At 40.2% G+C, this 21,441-nt stretch overlaps 1 protein-coding gene and 1 pseudogene across 1 annotated transcript; both read right to left on the reverse strand.

The window, feature by feature from the left end:
* Window positions 1–2,547: 2,547 nt before the first annotated feature.
* On the reverse strand, window positions 2,548–10,093 carry LOC100343004 (disintegrin and metalloproteinase domain-containing protein 20). The gene has a single exon (XM_089322211.1). The coding sequence runs from the start codon at window positions 5,499–5,501 to the stop codon at window positions 3,294–3,296; it is 2,208 nt and encodes a 735-aa protein (XP_089178337.1). The 5' UTR covers window positions 5,502–10,093; the 3' UTR covers window positions 2,548–3,293.
* A 7,918-nt stretch (window positions 10,094–18,011) lies between these two features.
* On the reverse strand, window positions 18,012–20,944 carry LOC100342750 (disintegrin and metalloproteinase domain-containing protein 20-like; annotated as a pseudogene).
* Between the last annotated feature and the right edge of the window lie 497 nt (window positions 20,945–21,441).

The following is a 21,441-nucleotide window of genomic DNA, read 5'->3' on the forward strand; positions in this document are numbered from 1 at the left end:
ACTGCGGAATATCCCCAGAGCAGTCACCTCCAACTGAGCAAGGAGAGGGCGTGAACATCAGACCATTTCATCCAAACTCACACACATCTGCCAAACAATATTTCATTGCCATGTAAAGATGGGTAGCAGGCCAACTACTGTCTGTTTTATATGGTGATCTGTCATCAAAGAGAACCAACAGGTTAGTCCATTGCATTGGTTTTCGATATAGAAAGCCAGGGCAGCTGGCACCACGGCTCATTTGGCTAATCCTCCGCCTGCAGTGCTGGCACCCTGGGTTCTAGTCCCGGTTGGGGCTCCGGATTCTGTCCTGGTTGCTCCTCTTCCAGTCCAGCTCTCTGCTGTGGCCCGGGAAGGCAGTGGAGGATGGCCCAAATGCTTGGGCCCTGCACCCGCATGGGAGACCAGGAAGAAGCACCTGGCTCCTGGCTTCAGATGGGCATAGCACGCCAGCTGTAGCAGCCATTTGGGGGTGAACCAATGGAAAAGGAAAACCTTTCTCTCTGTCTATCTCTTACTGTCTAACTCTGCCTATCAAAAAAAAGAAAGAAAAGAAAGCCAGGGCTTCAGCAGAAGTCAGCTTAGGAAGAGCCCTGGCAGCTCTGCCAGCCAAGAGTTGGGTCTCTGGAAACGGACCTTCCCTGGAGTCAAAGGACTGCAGGACAAAGCCACAGACCTTGTTCTCTCTAAGCTGAAAAGTCTTTCCATCGGCCCAGCTTCCGAAGTAACCACTGCTGTTGAGGGGGTGGCCAAGTAGGATGAACAACACTGCAGGCAGAAGTGTAAACTTCCTGTTAGAGATGCCACCTGCCTATACCTGGACAGCTCTCCTCCCAGGCCAGCTAGGTAATGGAAGTCAACAGGGTGCCTTCCCAAGGAGGTTCACACCTCCCTTAGGGTGTACCCCATGTGAAGACATAGATAGATCTGGGCCTCATAATTGGCAAGGCCTTAAAGCCCACCTGATTACTATCAGGCCCCTTCTGTCAGGTTCTATTTGCCTCTCAATTGGAGAACTTATTCGTGTTTAGACAGCAGCTTTCTTAGGTCATCCAATAACGATTCTGTCCTTTGTTCTAGACCCTGTCTAGCCCACTTGGGGACTCATTCCGTTGTAATCATAACCTCTACTCTAACATCAATGGTTCTACTTCTGACCTGTATGTATTGATGGTCCTCTCCCCCACTAAATGTTATATGATTATTCAGTATTTTCTCTACAGACAAACCCCTCTACCTGCAAGAGACAAGCGGTCCTTCTCCCAGTCTTGGTTGGGATCAGCTTCAAACCACATCCATCAAGCAATCTTCACAGGGGTCCAGAGAACCCCCTCATTTCCTCTCCTCTATGAAATCCTCTCATTACATGGTTAATGCTACTCTTAGGATTATTGGTTGCTATTCTCACTCTTTTATGCTACCATGTCTGCTTAAATGTCTATAGGAGGTGATAATGGAATGAATCAAGACCTTCACCAACCAGGTGGTCAACCAAATCCTGCTACAGGGATATACTCGGTTCCCCACCCAGGAGACAGCAGCTTGAGACAACACCCCATGCCAGCAGGGAGTACCTTGTCACCCCATGTCAACAAGAAGTAGCTCTAAAGACAGATCACCAGGAGCTGACGCTGTGGTGCAGCAGGTTAAAGCCCTGGCCTGCAGTGTCAACATCCCATATGGGCACTGGTTTGAGTCCCAGCTGCTCCTCTTCAGATCCAGCTCTCTGCTATGGTTTGGGAAAGCAGTAGAAGATGGCCCAAGTCCTTGGAACTCTGTACCCACATGGTAGATCTGGAAGAAGCTCCTGGCTCCTGGCTTTAGATCAGCTCAGCTCTGGCCATTGCGGTCATTTGGGGGGAGTGAACCAGCAGATGGAAGACACATTCTCTCTCTCTCTCTCTCTCTCTCTCTCTCTAACTCTTTCAAATAAATAAAATAAATATTTTTTTAAAAAAGATCATTGTCCCTCTACTCCTTCTGGACTTTGGGGGCTAATGTAATCCCACACAACTCTTGCTTTACAAAAACAAAAGGGGGCAACGTTAGTAAAATGACGCAGTCTTATCTATGGTGCAATCTACACCCTGGCAACATCCTAGGCTCTAGCCCCCACTGCCATTGCTGGAAGCCTGGTGACCACATGTCTCAACTACAGGTGTAAGCTCCACCCCCACCCTAATGAGATTAGCTGCTCCTACTTCCCTGCCCGCCTCCCAGCAAAGGTTTAACAAGACCTGTTCCAAAACACATCTCTCTCTCTCCCTCTCTCTCTTATGTTCTCCTTCTCTCTTTTTCCTTCTTTGCCCCTTCCCTCTGGTCTGCCGGGTTTCCCCCACCAATAAACCCCTTCCCTTAAAAAAATATTTCATTGCCAGAATGACCAGGGTGGCAGTGTAATCCAATTTCCCATCCACACCTCTGACTTATCTTCTTTTCCACAGCTGTTGGTGTCTAATAAACTCTTTCATTCTAGACTCCAACTCAGTGTCTGCTTCTGGAGACAACAACCAACAAGGAAGATAACTACAGAAAGCCCCACACACCTCTAGGGAAAGTAAAACAGGGGTAGTTTATTGTGTTCATTATAGCACAGGCCATTACAGAACTCCATGTGAAACAGGGGCTGAGATCTCTAAGGAGAGTGTGACCAAGCTAGTACTGGAGCTTCATGAACTCACAAGAGGAACCCGCAGTCAATCCAAACCACAACACAATCACTGAGGGAGTTGGTGGTCAACAGCTGCTAGTAATTCTAAGGAAGAATATAGGTGGTTCTAACAGTGACCATGAAACTGGTATCTAAACTGATCTGGGTTACCAGGTAAATGTCTCAGCCAAAAATTATGCTTCCAGAAATGGGAAGAACAAAGGAAAGAAAACTTCTTTCTCAACCCATCTGTCACTCCAGGTTAATTCTTCTGTTCTCTTGTTCAAATACAGTTGTGCCAAACAGAAATGAACTTTGTAGATACATATGCCATAAATTACCCAGTAGAGTGAAGATGTGAGAGAATGTTTAATGTGTGCTTTTTCTGGGTCTTTGCTCCAGAAACAATGAGAAAATTCTGAGGAAACTGATGTCCAATGTTGCTTACAACACTAAAAAGTAAATAAGAACATGCAGGAATGCCATGCTTTCATATTTATTGCTTATGGTCCTGACATGAGGTAGCAATGTTTTCTGTCTAAACAGTTAGATGTGTCTTGTTTTTCTATTATGAAAAGTATAGATTCTTTTAAAAGAAGCATGAGTATGAGCCTCCTCTCCCTCATCCCTCTTCTTTCTTTGCTCACTCATCTGTTTCTGTTTCTGTTTCTTCACTTCCTTCCTCCTCTTTTTCCTTTTTCTCCTTTTCTCCCCTACATAGCAGAAAGTAGCAAATTATACATAAATAAATCAAAGGAATAAGGAGTAATAGTGACAACAAACTCAATTTTCTCTTAATTGGCACTGGCAGCTCTTCCACAGCTTTTTCAGGAGCTGGACCGCTGTCCACACTACCTCCATTGCCTTGCAAAGTACAATTTGGAGGTGCCCATCCAAAGTGACAGTGACAGTGCTGTCTATTGTTGCAGATCCCATGCATGTTGCAGTCCTGAGGCTTACAGTAACCTCTCAGGATACCTGTACCTATACATACCTTGCCAATGCATATCTTCTCTGGACCACACACCGTGCCATCTTTTACTCTACCAATATCAGGAATGGACATCCCTAAATGATAATCAGTGCTCCAGCAAGTAGTATTATTGAAATGAAACTGATGCACTGTAATATGTTCTTTCAGTTCTGGAATTTGGTGGACATTTTCACACTGAATTCTCCCACACCTGACGTTACGGGGCGAACATTTTATATATGTTGTTTCATCAATATGACAGTGACCAAAACGGGTTCCTTGGCTGTTCAGTTCTTGGTAGCAACTGTCAGATGCACCCCTGGCCTCTTGGCCAAAAATCTCCTTACATTGAGTATCATGGTTGTTACACATCTTATCAAAGCAGTAGGAATTGTCACTACAGGAGATGCCATCCTTCACAAATACATCATCTGGACACTCATGCGATGTCCCATTGCACCACTCTGGAAGGTCACATTGATTGACCTGCTCTCTACATAAAGTCCCTGGTGGCATGAATTTGCAGTCTTCGCAACAACTTCCAGAAACACAAGCAGCCCCAGGCTTCCGTGTACAGTTCAACATACAGCAGGGATCTTGTGTACATTCCTGTATAGAACCACAGTCACACTCCTCCTCATTGTCAACCACTCGGTTACCACAGAACCTCAACCTTATGATTCTCCGTGGATTTGCAGGAGTGAAAATACATCCTCCAGTATCCAAAGTATTGTCAAAAAATTGGCCATAACTGCAGTTGCTGAATTGGGTTGAGTTCTTTCTCTCAGCATTCATTATGCAAAACTGTTGTTCACACACACACCATTTCTCATCATGCTGCATACCCAAATTATGACCAAGCTCATGGGTCAAAGTAAGCGCGAAACGGGTAAAGTTTCTATCTTCAAAGACATCAACTCCAGAGTTAAAAGGACTCCGGCATATTCCTTTAACATAGGCAGCACCAACTTTTTCACCATGTAGTTGTTTTATGAAAAGATGTACAGTATCACGCCAAAGACGAGGATCAAAACTCATATGTTTCCAAACAGCAAATCTCTGCAAAACGTTATCTAAGTCATCTTTTGTCTCTATTTGGTTCATTACATTCCAGATTTCAACCCCAGTCAAAATTACATCAACACTGATTGGGTGATATAAGGTATCCACTATGTTGACAACATGAAATACTTCAGTCTGCACTAGTGTCACATTTCTGTTAGAGTAAACAAATCTATCATTGTCCACAAGCACTCCCAGCTCAACAATCCGATGGTGGGTCCACCAAGGCACATAAGAACGTTGTTTCAGAGTGGAAATATAAGATGATTGTAACTCCAATTGGCGAGCTATAGCCTCTTCTGTTAAACCACATCTCATGTGTGGAGACTCCGTCTCATCACTGCCTATATGATGTATCAGGTGTTCAAATGCTTTAGAGTGTCTGATGGGTTCAATTTCATACATGAGGTCATTTATCTGTAGCATTCCTTGAAAACCTCCATAACAGGCACTAAGGGCAACCAGAGACTTCACAGTCTGCTGCACGTAACCATGATAGTAACAATCAACAGGGACAAAGGGATGATCCTCCTGGAGGCCATGCTGCTCTGTGTAAGTGAACACAGGGAGGTGTGTGGAAATCAACAGCTTCTTGACCTTCATGTGAACAACATATCTCTGGCCCCCAATCCGCATGCGGTAGGAGAGCCATCCTGGAGCCTTTGCACTGGTCACCTTCAAGGGGATCATAACTTCTGAGGAGCTGAAATGCTGGGAGGGCCTGGCCTGGGAGAGGCCATGAATGGACAGAGATACCCCAAGGCAGAACAGCAGAAGAGTGATCGTGGTGTGCAACAGGGCCCCACCCACTGTCATTATGGAGCAGACGTTATGGAGACATATGTTCAGGGTTAAAGTGGACAGGGTATGAGGAACTGTTGGTCTGGCTCCTCCCTCTGAGCTGCTCTGGGTCCCAGGTTGAACTTTATGGATCTGTGTTCAAGCAGAAGTGGACCATCGGCGCTGCAGTGCTGAAAGTGAAAATAAAAAGAGGAGCTAGGAAAGGAGGGGTGGGAGTGGGTAGGATGGGTGGAAAAGAGAAAGAAGAAAGTGAGACTAAAATGATTCTTGAATTGGGATCACATTTGAAACAATACAAGGCACTAGATTTGGTCTAAACAGTATATATTGGGGGAGGGACATTCCATGGAGTAAAGAAACTGGAAATAGGTGTGTAATGGTCAAATGTGGATGTTGGACACATGAGGATTCACTATATATGATTTTTTTAAACTAAAATCACACAAATTTTCCATCTTAAAAGACATTGGCATCTGACTCAAATTTCTCTTGCACCCTAAAAATTGCTAGGATCTTGCATGTTCAGCATGTATGTGAAAAAACACTTTATGTTTCTTTATTGATGCAGATTGCTCCATCTCCCTTTATCAATAGGCATCTTAGGTATACCACATGTTGTTCTATTTAGTAAGTATAAAATTCCCACTTGAAGGGTTCAAGCAAAGAAAACATCTCCAATTGAACAATTGCTTTTTTAATAATGAATTCTTTTCTGCACAGTAGTCTACCATGGTCAGAGGAAGATAGGCATACTGGTGGGTTACCAAGGAATGAGACATGAGTTTGGGAACTAGACATAGAGTCCACATGCCTACAACCACATCATGGAGGCAGCAGCCTTCCACCACACAGCCTGCATCAGGTACTGATTCTACACTCATCTTGGTCAATAAAGATAGACCATTTTCTGGTTTCAACAAGGCTATGGTTACCCATATCAGTCCATTTCAATATCAATTTTCCAAACAAAGTCACATTAAGGAGTTTAACTCTACAGTAAGTTCATGAAAATGTTCAGTGGAACACAATTTGTACGGATTATAAAAACTCATTGTTTTTTTAACCTAGTTTGGTGGGAATATAGACAATGGTTATAAACAATAATTGAATACAAAAATGATCATTTCACCCATATGCAGAAATCTTTGTGAAATAGTCATTCATAGTTTCTTCAATAAAACAGAACCAATGACAATGTAATATCTAAATATTTCCTTTTGTGGTTACAAAATAATAATTGCATTCATTTAGATTTTAAGCCATTTCCACTCAACAGTTCATACACAGAAATAATTTTATGCAGACTGCAATGTAAATAATTATAAATTATATTTTTTGTACTCATTAGTTTCCACAGATCATAGAAAACATACGGCATTTATTATTTGGGATTAGTTTATACCACTAAATATAATGGTTTCCAATTGCACCCATTTTGTTGAAAGACAGTATTCCATTCATTTGTATAAATGAGTAATATTCCACATTATATATACACCACATATGCTTTAACCAGTCATTGGTTGAGGACATCTGGTTAAATTCCATGTCTAAGATATTGTGGATTGAGCTGCAAAACATGGGGGTAAAGTAAGTCTTTAAAATGCTGATTTCATTGCATGTGGGTAAATTCCCAGGAGTGGGATGACAGAGTCATTTGGTAGATTTATTTTCAGATCTCAAAACAATCTCCAGAGGTCAGCACTGTGGTATAGCAGGTAAAGACGCCGCCTTCAGTGTTTGCATCCCAAATGGGTGCAGGTTCAAGTCTCGGCTGCTCCACGTCTGATCCAACTCTATGCTATGGCTTAAGAAAGGAGTAGAAGACGACCCAAGTCTTTGGGCCCTTGCACCCAAGTGGGAGAACCAGAAAAATTCCTGGCTCCTGGCTTCGAATCAGCCCAGCTCTGGTCATTGCAGCCATTTGGGGAGTGAAACAGCAGATAGAAGACACCTTTTTCTCTTTGCTTCTGCCTCTCTGTAACTCTGCCTTTCAAATAAATCAATAAATCTTTAAAAAAAGAATCTCCATGCTTCTTCCAACAACCTCACCAGCATTCACTGCTTTTCACTGCTGTGTGAGAGCCATTCTAACTGGAGTAAAGTGAAACCTCATTGTGGTTTTGAATTGCATTTCCTTGATGGCTAGTGATCCTGAGCATTTTTTCATGTGTCTGTCGACCACTTGAATTTCATCTTTTAAAAATGCTTATACAAGTCCTTTGCCTATTTCTTGACTGGATTATTAATTTTCTATTTGTTGATTTTCTGGAGCTCATTATAGATTCTGGATATTAATCCTTTACCAGTTGCATAGTTTGAAAATATTTTCTCTCATTTGATCAGCTGCCTTTTCACTTTGTTAAGTGTTGCTTTTGCAACACTTGATATAATTTTTTTGTTAATTTTGGCTTTGATTGCCTATGCTTCTAGAGTCTTTTCCAAGAAGTCTTTGCCTATGCCAATGTCGTGCAGTTTCCCCAATGTTCTCTTCTAGTAATTTGATGGTATCAGGTAATAGATTTAGATCTTTGATCCATTTTGAATTAAGTTTTTATAAGGTGTAAGCTAAGGTCCTTGTTTCATACCTCTGTACACAAAGATCCAATTTTTCCAGCACCACTTGTTGAAGAGACTATCCTTTCTCCAGAGATTCACTGTAGTTCCTTTTTCTAAGAATTGTTGGCTGTAGATGCAGGCATTGGTGTAGTGGGACTCTTTTCTTTTCTGCCCATCTATATGTCTTGATTATAACTGCCCTAGAGTATGTCTTGAAATCTGGTATTGTGATAGCTACAGTTTGTTTTTTTGTTGTTGTTTATGATTGCTTTAGCTAAGGCCAGTGCTGTGGAATAGATGGCTAAGCTGCCACCTGTAGTGCCAGCATCCCAGGTGGGCACTAGTTTGAATCCTGGCTGCTCTACTTCCAATACAGCTTCTAATAATGTGCCATGAATGGACAGAGATACCTTCTATGTATTTTTTATGTCTCCTTCTATTTCATTCTTTAATGTTTTATAATTTTCTTTCTTTTTTGCCAGGCAGAGTTAGATAGTGAGAGAGACAGACAGACAGAGAGATATAGACAGTGAGAGAGAGACAGAAAGGTCTTCCTTCCGTTGGTTCACTCCTCTAATGGCCACTATGGCCTGCGCTGGGCCAATCTGAAGCCAGGAGCTGGGTCTTCCTCCCAGTCTCCCATGTAGGTACAGGGACCCAAGCACTTGGGCCATCTTCCGCTGCCTTCCTGGGCCACAGCAAAGAGCTGGACTGCAAGAGGAGCAACCAGGACAGAATCCGGTGCCCCAACTGGGACTAGAACCCGGGGTGCCGGCGCCACAGGCAGAGGATAAGCCAAAATGAGCCACGGCACCAGCAATGTTTTATAATTTTCTCATAAATATCTTTGGCAATCTTGATTAAATTTATTCCAAGATTTTTTTTCCTGAATATTATGAATAAGATTCATCTTAGAAGTTCTTTCTATACAAAGTTCTTTACTATACAAAGGCTAGTGATTTTTGTGTTAACTGTATACCCTGCCACTCTACCAAACTATTTTATGAATTCCAATAGTGTCTTTGTGGATTCTTTTGGTTTCCCTATATATCATAACATGTTATCTGCAAATAGGGGTAGTTTGGCTTCTTCCATTCCAATTTGCATCCCTTTGATTTTTTTTCTTGCCTAAGGGCTCTGGCTAAAACTTCCAGTACTATATCAATAGCAATGGTGTGGGTGGGCACCCTAGTCTGTTTCCTGATATTAGTGGGAATGTTTCCAACTTTTTCCCCACTGCATAAGATGCTGCCCATGAGTTTGTGATGAATCGCCTTACTGTGTTGAGGAATGTTCCTTCTATACCTTATTTGCTAAAGTTTTTCATCATGAAAGGATGTTATATTTTATCAAATTCTCTCTCTGCATCTATTGAGATAATCATATGGTTTTTGTTCTTGAGTTTGTTAATGTGATGTATCATATTTATTGATTTGAGAGGCTGAACTATCCCTGCAGACAGGTATTAATTTTGGTACACATGAATGATTTTCCTGATGTGTTATTGATCTGATTAGCTAGTATTTTGTTTATGGTCTATGTTCATCAGGGATATTGTTCTATAGTTCTCTATCTTTGTTGTATCTTTTTCTGATTTTGGAATTAAGGTGATGCTGGCCTCATAGAAGGAGTTTTGGAGTATTCCCTTCTTTTCAATTGTTTTGAATAGTTTGAGAAGAATTGGAATTAGTTCTTCTTTAAATGTCTAGTAGAATTGAGCAGTGATGTTATCTGGTCTGGGCTTTTCTTTGTTGGGAGGGTTTTAATACTAATTTAATATCTGTCTTAGTTATTGGTCTGTTTAGGTTTTCTGTGTCTTCATCACTCAATTTCATTAGATTGTAATCTATCCATTTCTTCTACATTTTCCAAGTTGTTGGCATGTAGCTGTTTCTAGTAATTTTGATGATTCTTTTTATTTCTGTGGTATCCATTCGTACATGTCCTTTTTCATCTCTGAATTTATTGGTGTGTCTTCTCCCTGTTTTTTGGTTAGTTCGGATAATGTTGTATCAATTTTGTTGATTTTTTCAAAAAAAAAAAAAACCAGCTCATCATTTCACTGATCTTTTGTATTGTTTTTTGTTTCAATTTTTTCTAATTTTAATTATTTCTTTCCTTCTACTACTTTTGGGTTAAGTTTATTGTTTTTCTAGGTCCTTGAGATGCAATGATAGATCATTTATTTGATGTCTTTCCAATTTCTTTGATGTAGGCACAATTGACATAAAATTCCTTCTAACACTGCTGTTGCTGTATTCCATAAGCTTTGATAGGTTGTATTGTCACCTTCATTTGTTTCCAAGAATTTTTGATTATCCTTTTCATTTCTTCTATGACTCACTCTTCATTTAGAAGTATGTTATTTAGTCTCCATGTGTTTGCACATTTTCTAGAGAATCTTATTAATTTCTAGCTTTATTCCATCGTGGTCAGAAAAGATACATGATATGATTTCAATTTTTTAATTGCTGACACATGCTTTCTGGCCTAGCATATGGTCTATTCTAAAGAAAGTTCCGTGCACTAATGAAACGAAAATGTATTCTTAAATTGTGGGATGAAATGTTCTGTAGATATCTGTAAGGTCCATTTGATCCATAGTATAGATTAGCTATGTTGTTTCTTTGTTGATTTTCTCTCTAGTTGATCTGTCCACTGTAGAAAGTTGGGTGTTACAGAAAGGTAGTCATTATGAAAGAATGTGAATGCAGAAAATCTCCCAGTAAAAGCACAAAGGAAATACAGCACAGCAATATTATTCTTACTAAAAAATGATAGTGTCAAATCGTTACTTATCAATACTAACCTTGAATGTAAATGGCCTAAATCTCTAATTCAAATACGCAGACTGGCTGAATGGATTGAAAAACAAGATCCATTTTTTTTTATTTGCTTCCTAAAAGAAACACACCTCATCAACAAAGATACAAACAGATTGAAAGTGAAAGGATAGAAAAAGATATTCCATGATAACAGAAATCAGAAATGACCAGGTGTACTGAACTTAATATTAGACAAAGCAGACTTTAACAAAAACACTGTTAAAAGGGACAAAGAAGGCACAATCTAATGACTAAGGGATCAATTTAACAGGAAGATGTGACTATAATAAATGTATATGCACCCAATGCCTTGGTGCCTGGCTATTTAAAACTAATACTAATGGATCTAAAGGGAAACACAGACTCCAACACAATAGTAATTGGAGACTTCAACACCCCACTTTCATCAATGGATAGAACAACTAGACAGAAAATCAACAAAGAAACAACAGAGTTAATTGACACTATGTGCCAAATGGACCTAACTGATATCTACAGAACCTTTCATTCCATAATTGCAGAATACACAGTCTTTTCATCACTGCATGAAAATTTCTCTAGAATAGAACATATACTGGACCATAAAGCATGTCTCACCAAATTAAAAAAAAAAACTGAAATCACCCCATGCACCTTTTCTGACCACAATGGAATGAAGCTGGAAATTAACAACTCAAGAATCTCTAGAACATATGCAAACACATGGATACTAAATAACATGCTTCTGAATGAACAGTGGAAGAAGTAAAAAGTCTGTAAATGAATGAAGACAATACAACACATCAAAACTTATGGGATACAGCAAAAACTGTGAGAGGGAAGTTTATAGCAACTGGTGCCTACATCAAGAAATTAGAAAGGTACCAAATAAATGACCTATCAGTCCATCTCAAGGATTTAGAAAATAACAGCAAGCCAAACCCAAAATAGTAGGAGGAAAGAAATAATTAAAATTAGAGAAAAACATTCAAAGTTGCAACCATAAATTTTTGAGTAAGAATAAAGCCAATCTAGCAATTCCCCAACTTTTGCACCAATGTATCACTAACCATTTCATATTTGAAATAAGAAGTTCAAACAAAATTGGACATACTCTTTTAGCACACATTGGAGGCTTCAATATAGTGAATATAGACACATGTGGATTTAGCTGTACAGAGAATGATCGGTATTTATCATTAATGATGTTCATGGGCAAATCTGGGTAGGATTCCAAAACTAATGGGGGCTACTGGATGCCACAGAAGAAACTGGGATCACTGGATTAAACCTCAGGGAAAGTATCTCTAAAGTAGGAGAAGTACCAGCTATATGAAGAGGTTATAATAGAAATGTGTACTGTAAAACATCTTTGTAACAAGTCCGTCTCATCATCAATGTATCATTCCAAAGACGATCCTGAACAAACATCGCATTCAAAATAACTTAATGGATTGGTATCACATCATAGCCCTTCCTCTGACATGAATAGAACGTCAACCACTATAAGGTTATTGTTCTGCAACAGTCAGGAACATTCAGCTATTTCTAATTTCTCGAAACACTCTCCTACCACACTTCCATTTGCTCAATGTCAACCTATTCCAGCATTTCTCAAACTCAAGTCATAAACAATATTGCGTCATGAAATCCATTTAGCCCACCATGAGTACATGAAATACGAAAGAGTATAAACTATCAGAGCACTTAACACAGAGGAGTGTCACTGGCCATTACCTCTCACCAAAGAGCTGAGTAGCATATGGCTAACAGTTCATATGCTGATTAACAATGTTGAACTCCTAACCTTAAATTCATAATTGGTCTGTGAAGCTGGGAATGGCAGTCTGCACATTATTTTTATCCACCGTGATGACTTCATAAAATGTTGACAAAGAGCAAGTGGTTAGCCTAATAGTTAAAGCACTGCATCAAGGTACATAGGCTCACTTGCAGGCTCTAGTTCATGACTCCAGCTTTCAGCTAATGCAGACCCTGTCAGGCAGCAGGGATGGCTCAAGTAATTTGATTCATCCACAAACATGGAAGACCTAGATTTAGTTTCTTGCTCTTGGCTTTGGCCCAGCCAAGTACAAGCTTTTGCAAGCATGTGTGGAATTAACCAGCTTATGGGTGCTCTCCCTTTCCACTCCCTTCCCCATTCTCTGATTAAATAAATATTTTTTTAAACTGTCAGTAGTTAATACTTCTAATGGTGTAGCATTGTGAAAGTGGTCATAAGCAAATGAGATGTGCCAAGTCTTTGAAGTGTATTTGTATTCTATACCATAAAGCTAAACACCAAAAACTCAGCAACCTGAAACAACATACATTTATTACTTCACAGGTTCCATGGACAAGGAGTATGGGCATGGCATACATTACCACACACTTGATAACAAGCAGGTTGCCAGCTAAGCTTCATTGGCATAAAAGGCCATACTGGGTGAAGATCCATTTCCAAAATTAGTCAGGTTTGTATAGATTTCATTTCCTGCAGCTATTCTTTTTTTAATAGAAAACTTTTACTTAGTAAATATAAATTTCAAAAGTACAACTTTTGGATTATAGTTGTCCTTCCCCCCATGACCACCCTCCCACCCACAAACCATCCCATCTCCTACTCCCTCTTCCATCCCATTCTACATTAAGATTCACTTTTAATTATATACAGAAGATCAACTCTATACTAAGTAAAAATTTCAATAGTTTGTACCCATACAGATACACAAAGTATAAAGTACTCTTTGAAGATTAGTTTTACCGTTAATTCTCATAGTACAACACATTAAGGACAGAGGTCCCACATGGGGAGCAAGTGCACAGTGTTGATTGATTTAACAATTGTTAGATTGTTAAATTTATCAACTGTTGTTGATTTAACAATTGACACTCTTATTTATGAAGTCAGTAATTACCCGAGGCTCTTGTCATGAGCTGCGAAGGCTATGGAAGTATCTTGAGTTCACAAACTCCAACCTTTTTAGACAAGGCCATAATCAAAGTGGAAGTTCTCTCCTCCCTTAAGAAAAAGGTACCTCCTTCTTTTATGGCCCTTTCTTTCCACCGAGATCTCACAGAGATCTTTCATTTGGGCCATTTTTGTCGCAGTGTCTTGGCTTTCTATGCCAGAGATACTCTCATGGGCTTTTTTGCCAGATCTGAATGCCTTAAGGGCTGATTCTGAGGCCAGAGTGCTGTTTAGGGCATTTGTCATTCTATGAGTCTGCTGTGTATCCCATTTCCCATGTTGGATTTTTCCTCCTTTTTAATTCTATCAATTATTATTAGCAGACACTGGTCTTATTCATGTGATCCCTTTGTCATTTAATCCTATCTTTATCATCAGTTATGAACTTAAACTTATCACTTTAACTAAGAACTCATCTACAGAGTCAGGATATAGCATCTGTTTTGAGTCCCACATTTAGATTTTTTAAAGAACTCACCCAGTAATTCAGGGCCGTGTAGGAAGACTATTCTTTTGATCATCCAAAAGTATACAAGTTAAGGATTTTAATTATAACTGCAAAATCACATCATGTTTGCCATATATTCAGTAAGAAGCAAGATACATTTCAGGCCCAATTCCATGGGAGCAGTTACACAAACATTCCAAGGTAATACATCTGAGTTATCTGCCCACCACAAGATGTGGAGAGGAAATAGTAGCTATGACATTTAAATCATTGAAGGAGTATTCTTAAATGCCTTTCATGCGCTTCAAAGTTAGTGAAGCATGAATGCCAGCACCCTTTTTGATTGCATGCAAAGTAGCAATTTCCTGTCAGTGGATTAAGAGAGAAATCCAATTGCTGTATCTAAAAATGTTTTAAATTTACAAAGTAAATGTGGGGAAGATCCAAGCAGCTAAGAAACCCTACACTCACATAAGCCACAGAAAAGAACCACAACAATACAGGAAGAACTGCATTTCCAGGAGATTAATTGAGGAAAGCTAGTAAAGAAGTAACAGGAACTCTGAAAAGCAGAGACACAGAAAGCCAACATAGAGAGGGGATCAGAGCACAACACAGCTCCTACCTTGGTACCTTGGCTAAGGAAACTTCATCTTACCTGGCAAAGATAATTGAAATTCCCTGCAAACCTCACCATTACCATAGAAGGGAAGTCTTAATTATAGCAATATTCCACATGCTGGGAAATGGACTTTAATCCAGGCTAGAAAAGTTATTTGGGTCTAATAGAACAGTATAGAGACCCCAGAAATCACTCCACTCATTTATGACCAACTAATCTTTGACGAGGGAGCTAAAATCAATCCCGGGATAAAGGACAGTCTCTTCAACAAATGGTGCTTGGAAAATTGGATCTCTGCATGCAGAATTATGAAACAAGAACCCTGCCTTACACCTTGTACAAAAATCAACTCAAACTGGACCAAGGATTCAAATCTAATACCTGAAACCATCATATTACTAAGACAGAATATTGTGGATAATGCAAGACATTGGCATAGGCAAAGACTTACTGGGGTATGAGTGACTGCTTTGCTCCAAAATATGAACATATATTGCATCCAACCTAAGGCCCCAGGCCCTGGTTGCTACATAACAGCCACTGCTAAACTCCATTCTGTCCTGCCGCCTACAGTGCCAGAATCTCATATGTGTGCCTGTTTGAATCATTCTGCTCCACCTCTGAGCCAGCTCTTTGCTATGGCCTAGGAAAGCAGTGGAGGATGGCCCAAGTCCTTTGGACCCTGCACTAGGGAGACGTGGAGGAAGCTCCTGGCTCCTAGCTCCAGATAGGCCTGGTTGCAGCCATTGTGGCCATTTTGGGAGTGAACCAGCACATGAAAGACCTCTCTTTCTCTCTTTCTCTCTCTCTCTCTCTCTCTGCCTCTGCCTCTGCCTCTCTGTAACTCTTCTTTTCAAATAAAAAAAATAAATCTTAAAAGTAAATAAATATACATATACACATCATGTTTCTTCTCCAACAATAGACTAAAACTATAAATCAACATGAATAGAAAATTAACAAATACTCATGTATTTTCATTTTTTAAAAGCTTTTATTTATTTGAGGGGTAGAGTTACAGTGAGATGCATATATATTTAAAAATAATAAATATCAAAGAAAAATGTGAACAGTGCATCTCAAGGATTTAGACAAAGCAGAACAAATTATACCCAAATATACTTGGAGGGAATAAATGAAATTGAAACTAAAGAAAAATCAATGCAAAATATTAAAAATAAAAGCAGATTTTTAAAAGATAAACCAAACATGCAAACCTATATCCAGACTAATGAGGAGTACAATAGAAAAAAAACTCAAAAAAATTAGAAGTGAAAACTAGATACTACAACTAATGCCGCATAAACATAAAGGATCCTAAGAACCTACTACGAAATATTGTATGCTAGCAAATTGGAAGAAACTGATAAATCCCTGTACACAAACAACCTAACAAGCAAGATTAAATGAACAAAATGAAGAAAATCTGCACAGACCAAAACCAATGATGTCATTGAAGTAATAATTAAACTCTCCCATTAAAAAAGTTAAATATCTGATAGGTTTAAAACTATATTCTGCAAACCATTTAAAATGGAACTGCAATATTTCTCAAATTATTCCAAAATATTATAAGGGATGGACCTCTGCAAAATTATTATGACACCAGGATTACTTTGATACCAACACACACACACACACACACACACACACACATCACAAAAAGCTAAGATAAACTAATATCCTTGATGAACATAGATGAAAAATTCTCAACAAAATATTAGCACATCAAAGCAACACTACATCAAAAATATGTAAATGCATCACTATTCAGTGGGATTTATCATGGAGATGCAAAGATGGTTCAACACTTGCACATTGGTAAACATGACAAATCACCTCAACAGAAGAATAAAAGTCATGTAAACATCTCAAAACTTGCACAAAAATTTGATAAGATTCAACATGGCTTCATGATAAAGATTCTTAACACCTCTCCTTTGTTGAATGGCTATTAACTGAAATATAGATCAAATAAAAATGTAGTGGAAAACATTAACAACAGAATAGGTGAGACAGAAGAAAGAATATCAGAATTAGAAGACAAATTTATGGAAATATTACAGTCAGACCAAAAAAAAAAAAAGAAGAAGAAGAAATTAGAAAATTAAAAAACACGGCTGGGGGCCAGTGCTGTGGCATAGCGGGTAAAGCCACTGCCTGCAGTGCCAGCATCCCGAATGGATGCAGGTTCAAGTCTCAGCTGCTCCACTTCTGATTTAACTCTATGATATAGCCTGGGAAATCAGTAGAAGATGGCCCAAGTACTTGGGCCCCTTCACCAGCATGGGAAGACTCAGAGGAAGCTCCTGGCTCCTGGCTTCAGTTCAGCACAGCTCCAGCTGTTGCAGCCAACTGGGGAGTGAACCAGCGGATGGAAGACCTCTCTCTCTCCTTCTGCCTCTCCTTCTCTCTCTGTGTAATTCTGACTTTCAAATAAATAAATAATTGTTAAAAAATAAAATGGTTGGAGATCTACAAGATACTATCAAATAAGCCAACATATAGATCCTAGAGGTTTCAGGAAGGTGTGGAAGAAAGAAAGGATTAGAAGGCCTTCTTACAGAAATAATAAGAGAAAACTTCCCCAATCTGGAGAAAGAAAGAGACATCCAAGTACAGGAAGTACATAGAACTCTCAATAAACATGACCAGAAAAGATCTTCACCAAGACACATTGTAGTAAAACTCTCCACAGTATAACAGAGAGAGATTTTGAGAACCAAAAATGGTGATCATAAATTCAAGTACTTAGAGGAGCCAGATAGATAACATAAACGAATGAATAAGTACATATTCACACTATGTTGACAGTGTTAACTAAAAGGCCAGCTGCTTCTCAGTGTATTCCTATTAAGTGTTTCCATGTGGGAACATAGACCTAGCATCACCATGTTCTCCACTTTTTAAGAAAGTTTATATATCTATTTTTCCCAAAATAAACCTTTGATTTAATGAGTACAAATTTCATAAGTACAACTTTAGGAATAGTGATTCTTCCCACCATACCTGCCCTCCCACCCCACCTCCTCCTCCCTTTCCCATTCTCAGTCAAAAGGCAGCAGTTTTAAAGTGGGCCTTTGCTTGAGAAAAACAGGGAGACAACACTGGGAGACTGAATGTTTAGTGTTAGTTAACACACTGAAAAGTAACAGAATGCAGGAAACATGTGCTATCATATCTAACGCTTATGGTCCTAAATCGTGAAACCATTACATATGTGTACCTATAGATAGACAAGTCCTGTTTCTCTGCTATTAAAAGAAAAATTAGAAATTCTTTTTAAAAAAGTATGATTGTTACTATTCCTTTAACTCTTCTCCCTGTCTTCATTCTGTTTCTTCCTCTCCCTTTCCTTCTGCTCTGTTTGTTTCACTTTCTTCATCTTTTCTATCACTTTCTTTCTCCTCTTCTCTCTTTTGTACACAGCACAAGGAAGCAAAATAAACATAAAACAACCCAAGAAATGAGCAGTAATGGTAACAAGAAACCCATATTTCCTTCCATATGGGAACCTTCTAGCTTGATATTAGAAGGCGGACCACTATCCATACTCCCTCCATAGCCTCTGGAACTGCAGTAGGGAGATGCCCACCCACGGCGACAGTGGCAGTGCTGCTTATTATTGCAGACTCCTCTCATGCTGCAATGCAGAGGCTCACAGTATTTTGGCAGATGAACCATACTAACACATTTCCTGCAGAGGCACGTCTTGCCTGGAGCACACACCGTGCCATCTTTCACTTCACCGATATCAGGTATGGACATCCCTAGGTGATAATCAGTGCCCCAGCAAGTGGTGCCATTGAGGTGAAACTGATGCACTGTAGAATGTTCTATCAGTGTGGGAATTGTGAGCACATTTTCACACTGAACTCTCCCACACATGACATCAGGAGCCATACACTTTACATATGTGGTGCCTTCAATACCACAGTGGCCAAAACGAGTTCCTTGGGTGTTCATTTCATTGTAGCAAATCTCAAACGCACTCCTTGCCTCTCGGCCAAAAATCTTTTTACATTGAGTATCATGGTTATTAGACATCTTTTTAAAGCGGTAAGAATTACTATCACAGGGCATACCATATTGTACATATATATCATCTGGGCACTCGTGCGATGTCCCATTGCACCACTCTGGAAGGTCACATAGTTTGACCTGCTGTCTACATAAAGTCCCTGATGGCATGAATTTGTAGTCTTTGCAAGAAACCCTAGAAGCACAAGCAGCCCCAGGCTTCAAACACAGTTCAACAAACAACAGGGATCATGTTGACACTGCTGTATAGACCCACAGTCACACTCCTCTCCAACTTCGACCACTTGATTTCCACAGTGCTTCAACCTGTAGATATTCCCATGAAATGGAGAAGCAAGAATGCATAGTCTAGGGCCGGTGCCGCAGCTCACTACGCTAATCCTCTGCCTTGTGGTGCCAACATACCGGGTTCTAGTCCCAGTTGGGGCGCCAGATTCTGTCCCAGTTGCCCCTCTTCCAGGCCAGCTCTCTGCTATGACCCGGGAGTGCAGTGGAGGATGGCCCAAGTGCTTGGGCCCTGCACCCACATGGGAGACCAGGAGAAACACCTGGCTTCTGCCTTTGGATCAGCGCGATGCACCCACCGTAGCACCCCGGCTGTGGCGGCGACCATTGGAGGGTAAACCAACGGCAAAGGAAGACCTTTCTCTCTGTGTCTCTCTCTCACTGTCCACTCTGCCTGTCAAAAAAAAAGTCTAGATCCCAAAATATTGTCAAAATAATTAGCATAACTGCAATTGCTGAATTTTGTTGTCATTCATCTCCTGGGACACATCACACACCACTCTTGTTCACACACACACCATTCCGTGTCATGCAGCATACCCAAATTACAACCAAGCTCATGGGCCACAGTAATTGCAAAAACAGATAACCATTTGTCTTCAAAAACATCAACTGCACAGTTAAAAGGATATAGGCAGATTCCTTTAAAATAGGCAACGCCAAGCTTCAGGCCATTTAATTCTTTTATGAAAAGATGTGCAGCATCATGTTGCAAATTTGTACTCTTCCAAATAGAAAAATCCTGCCCAACTTGGTCTAGGTCATCATTGGTAGAAATTGGGTTTCTTTTAGTCCAGATCTCAATCCCAATTAAAAATACATCAATCTCCAAAGGGTGATAAAATTCATCTACTATATTGATAACATATACTTCATAGTACACAACTGACACATTACTTTGGGAATAAAGAAATCTAACATGGTCCACAACAACTCCCAGCTCAACAAACCGCTGGTGTGTCCACCAGCCCACGTAGGAACTTTGTTTCAGAGTGGAAATATATGATGCTTGCAACTCCAACTGGTGTGCTATTGACTCTTCTGTTAACCCACATCTCATGTGTGGGGACTTTGTCTCATCACTGCCTACCTGATACACCAGGTGCTCAAATGTTGTAGAGTATCTAATAGGTTCGATTTTTTTAACTTTTATTTAATGAATATAAATTTCCAAAGTACAGCTTATGGATTACAATGGCTCCCCCCCCCCCATAACTTCCCTCGCACCTGCAACCCTTCCCTTTCCCTCTCCCTCCCCCCTTCCATTCACATCAAGATTCGTTTTCAATTAAGTGAGGTCATTTATCTGTAGCATTCCTTGAAAACCTCCAGAACAAATGCTGAGGGCAACCAGAGACTCGGGGGCCCCCTCCACGTAACCATGATAGTAACAGTCATCAGGGACAAAGGGATGATCCTCCTGGAGGCCATGCTGCTCTGTGTAGGTGAACACAGGGAGGTGTGTGGAAACCAACAGCCTCTTGACCCTCATGTGGACAATGTGCCTCTGGCCCCCAATCCGCCTGCACCTCTACCCCTGCTGGTCACCTTCGAGGGGATCACCACTTCCAGGGAGCTGAAAAGCTGGGAGGGCCTGACCTGGGAGAGGCCATGTATGGACAGAGATACCCCCAGCCAGAGCAGCGGAAGAGTGATCCTGGTGTATATCAGGGTCCTACCCATTGCCATTATGGAGCAGTCAGTATGGAGTCACTAGTCCAGAGCAAAAAAAAAAAAAAACCACAGGGTATGAGGAACTTCTGGTCTGGCTCCTCCCTCTGAGGTGTTCAGGGTCCCAAGCTGACCTTTATGGATCTGTGTCCTGGCAGGGGTGGCCCATCAGAGCTGTGATGCTGAAAGTGAGAATAAAAAGAGGAGATAGGAAAGGTTTGGAAGGAGGTAGGAAGGGTGGGAAAGAGAAAGAAGACAGTGAGGCTAAAGGAATTCTTAAATTGGGAACACATTTGAAATAATAAAATGGACTGGAGTCAGAATAAACTGTATATGTTGAGAGAGGGAGTTTCCAATGGAATAAAGAAGATTGGAAATAGGCATGTAATTGCCAAATGTGGATGGTGGATACATAAGGATTCTTCATATACTGTTCTTTGAACATTATTCCATTTTAAGAAACATTGGCATCTAACTCAAATTTCTCTTCCTCTCAAATACAAGCTGGCATCCTGTACCTGCAGTATCTATGCGAACAACCTACTTTTTGAATC

The sequence above is a fragment of the Oryctolagus cuniculus genome, chromosome 20 (genome assembly GCF_051225735.1).
Source record: "Oryctolagus cuniculus isolate XC-2025 breed Fujian yellow rabbit chromosome 20, ASM5122573v1, whole genome shotgun sequence".
Classification (NCBI taxonomy): domain Eukaryota; kingdom Metazoa; phylum Chordata; class Mammalia; order Lagomorpha; family Leporidae; genus Oryctolagus; species Oryctolagus cuniculus.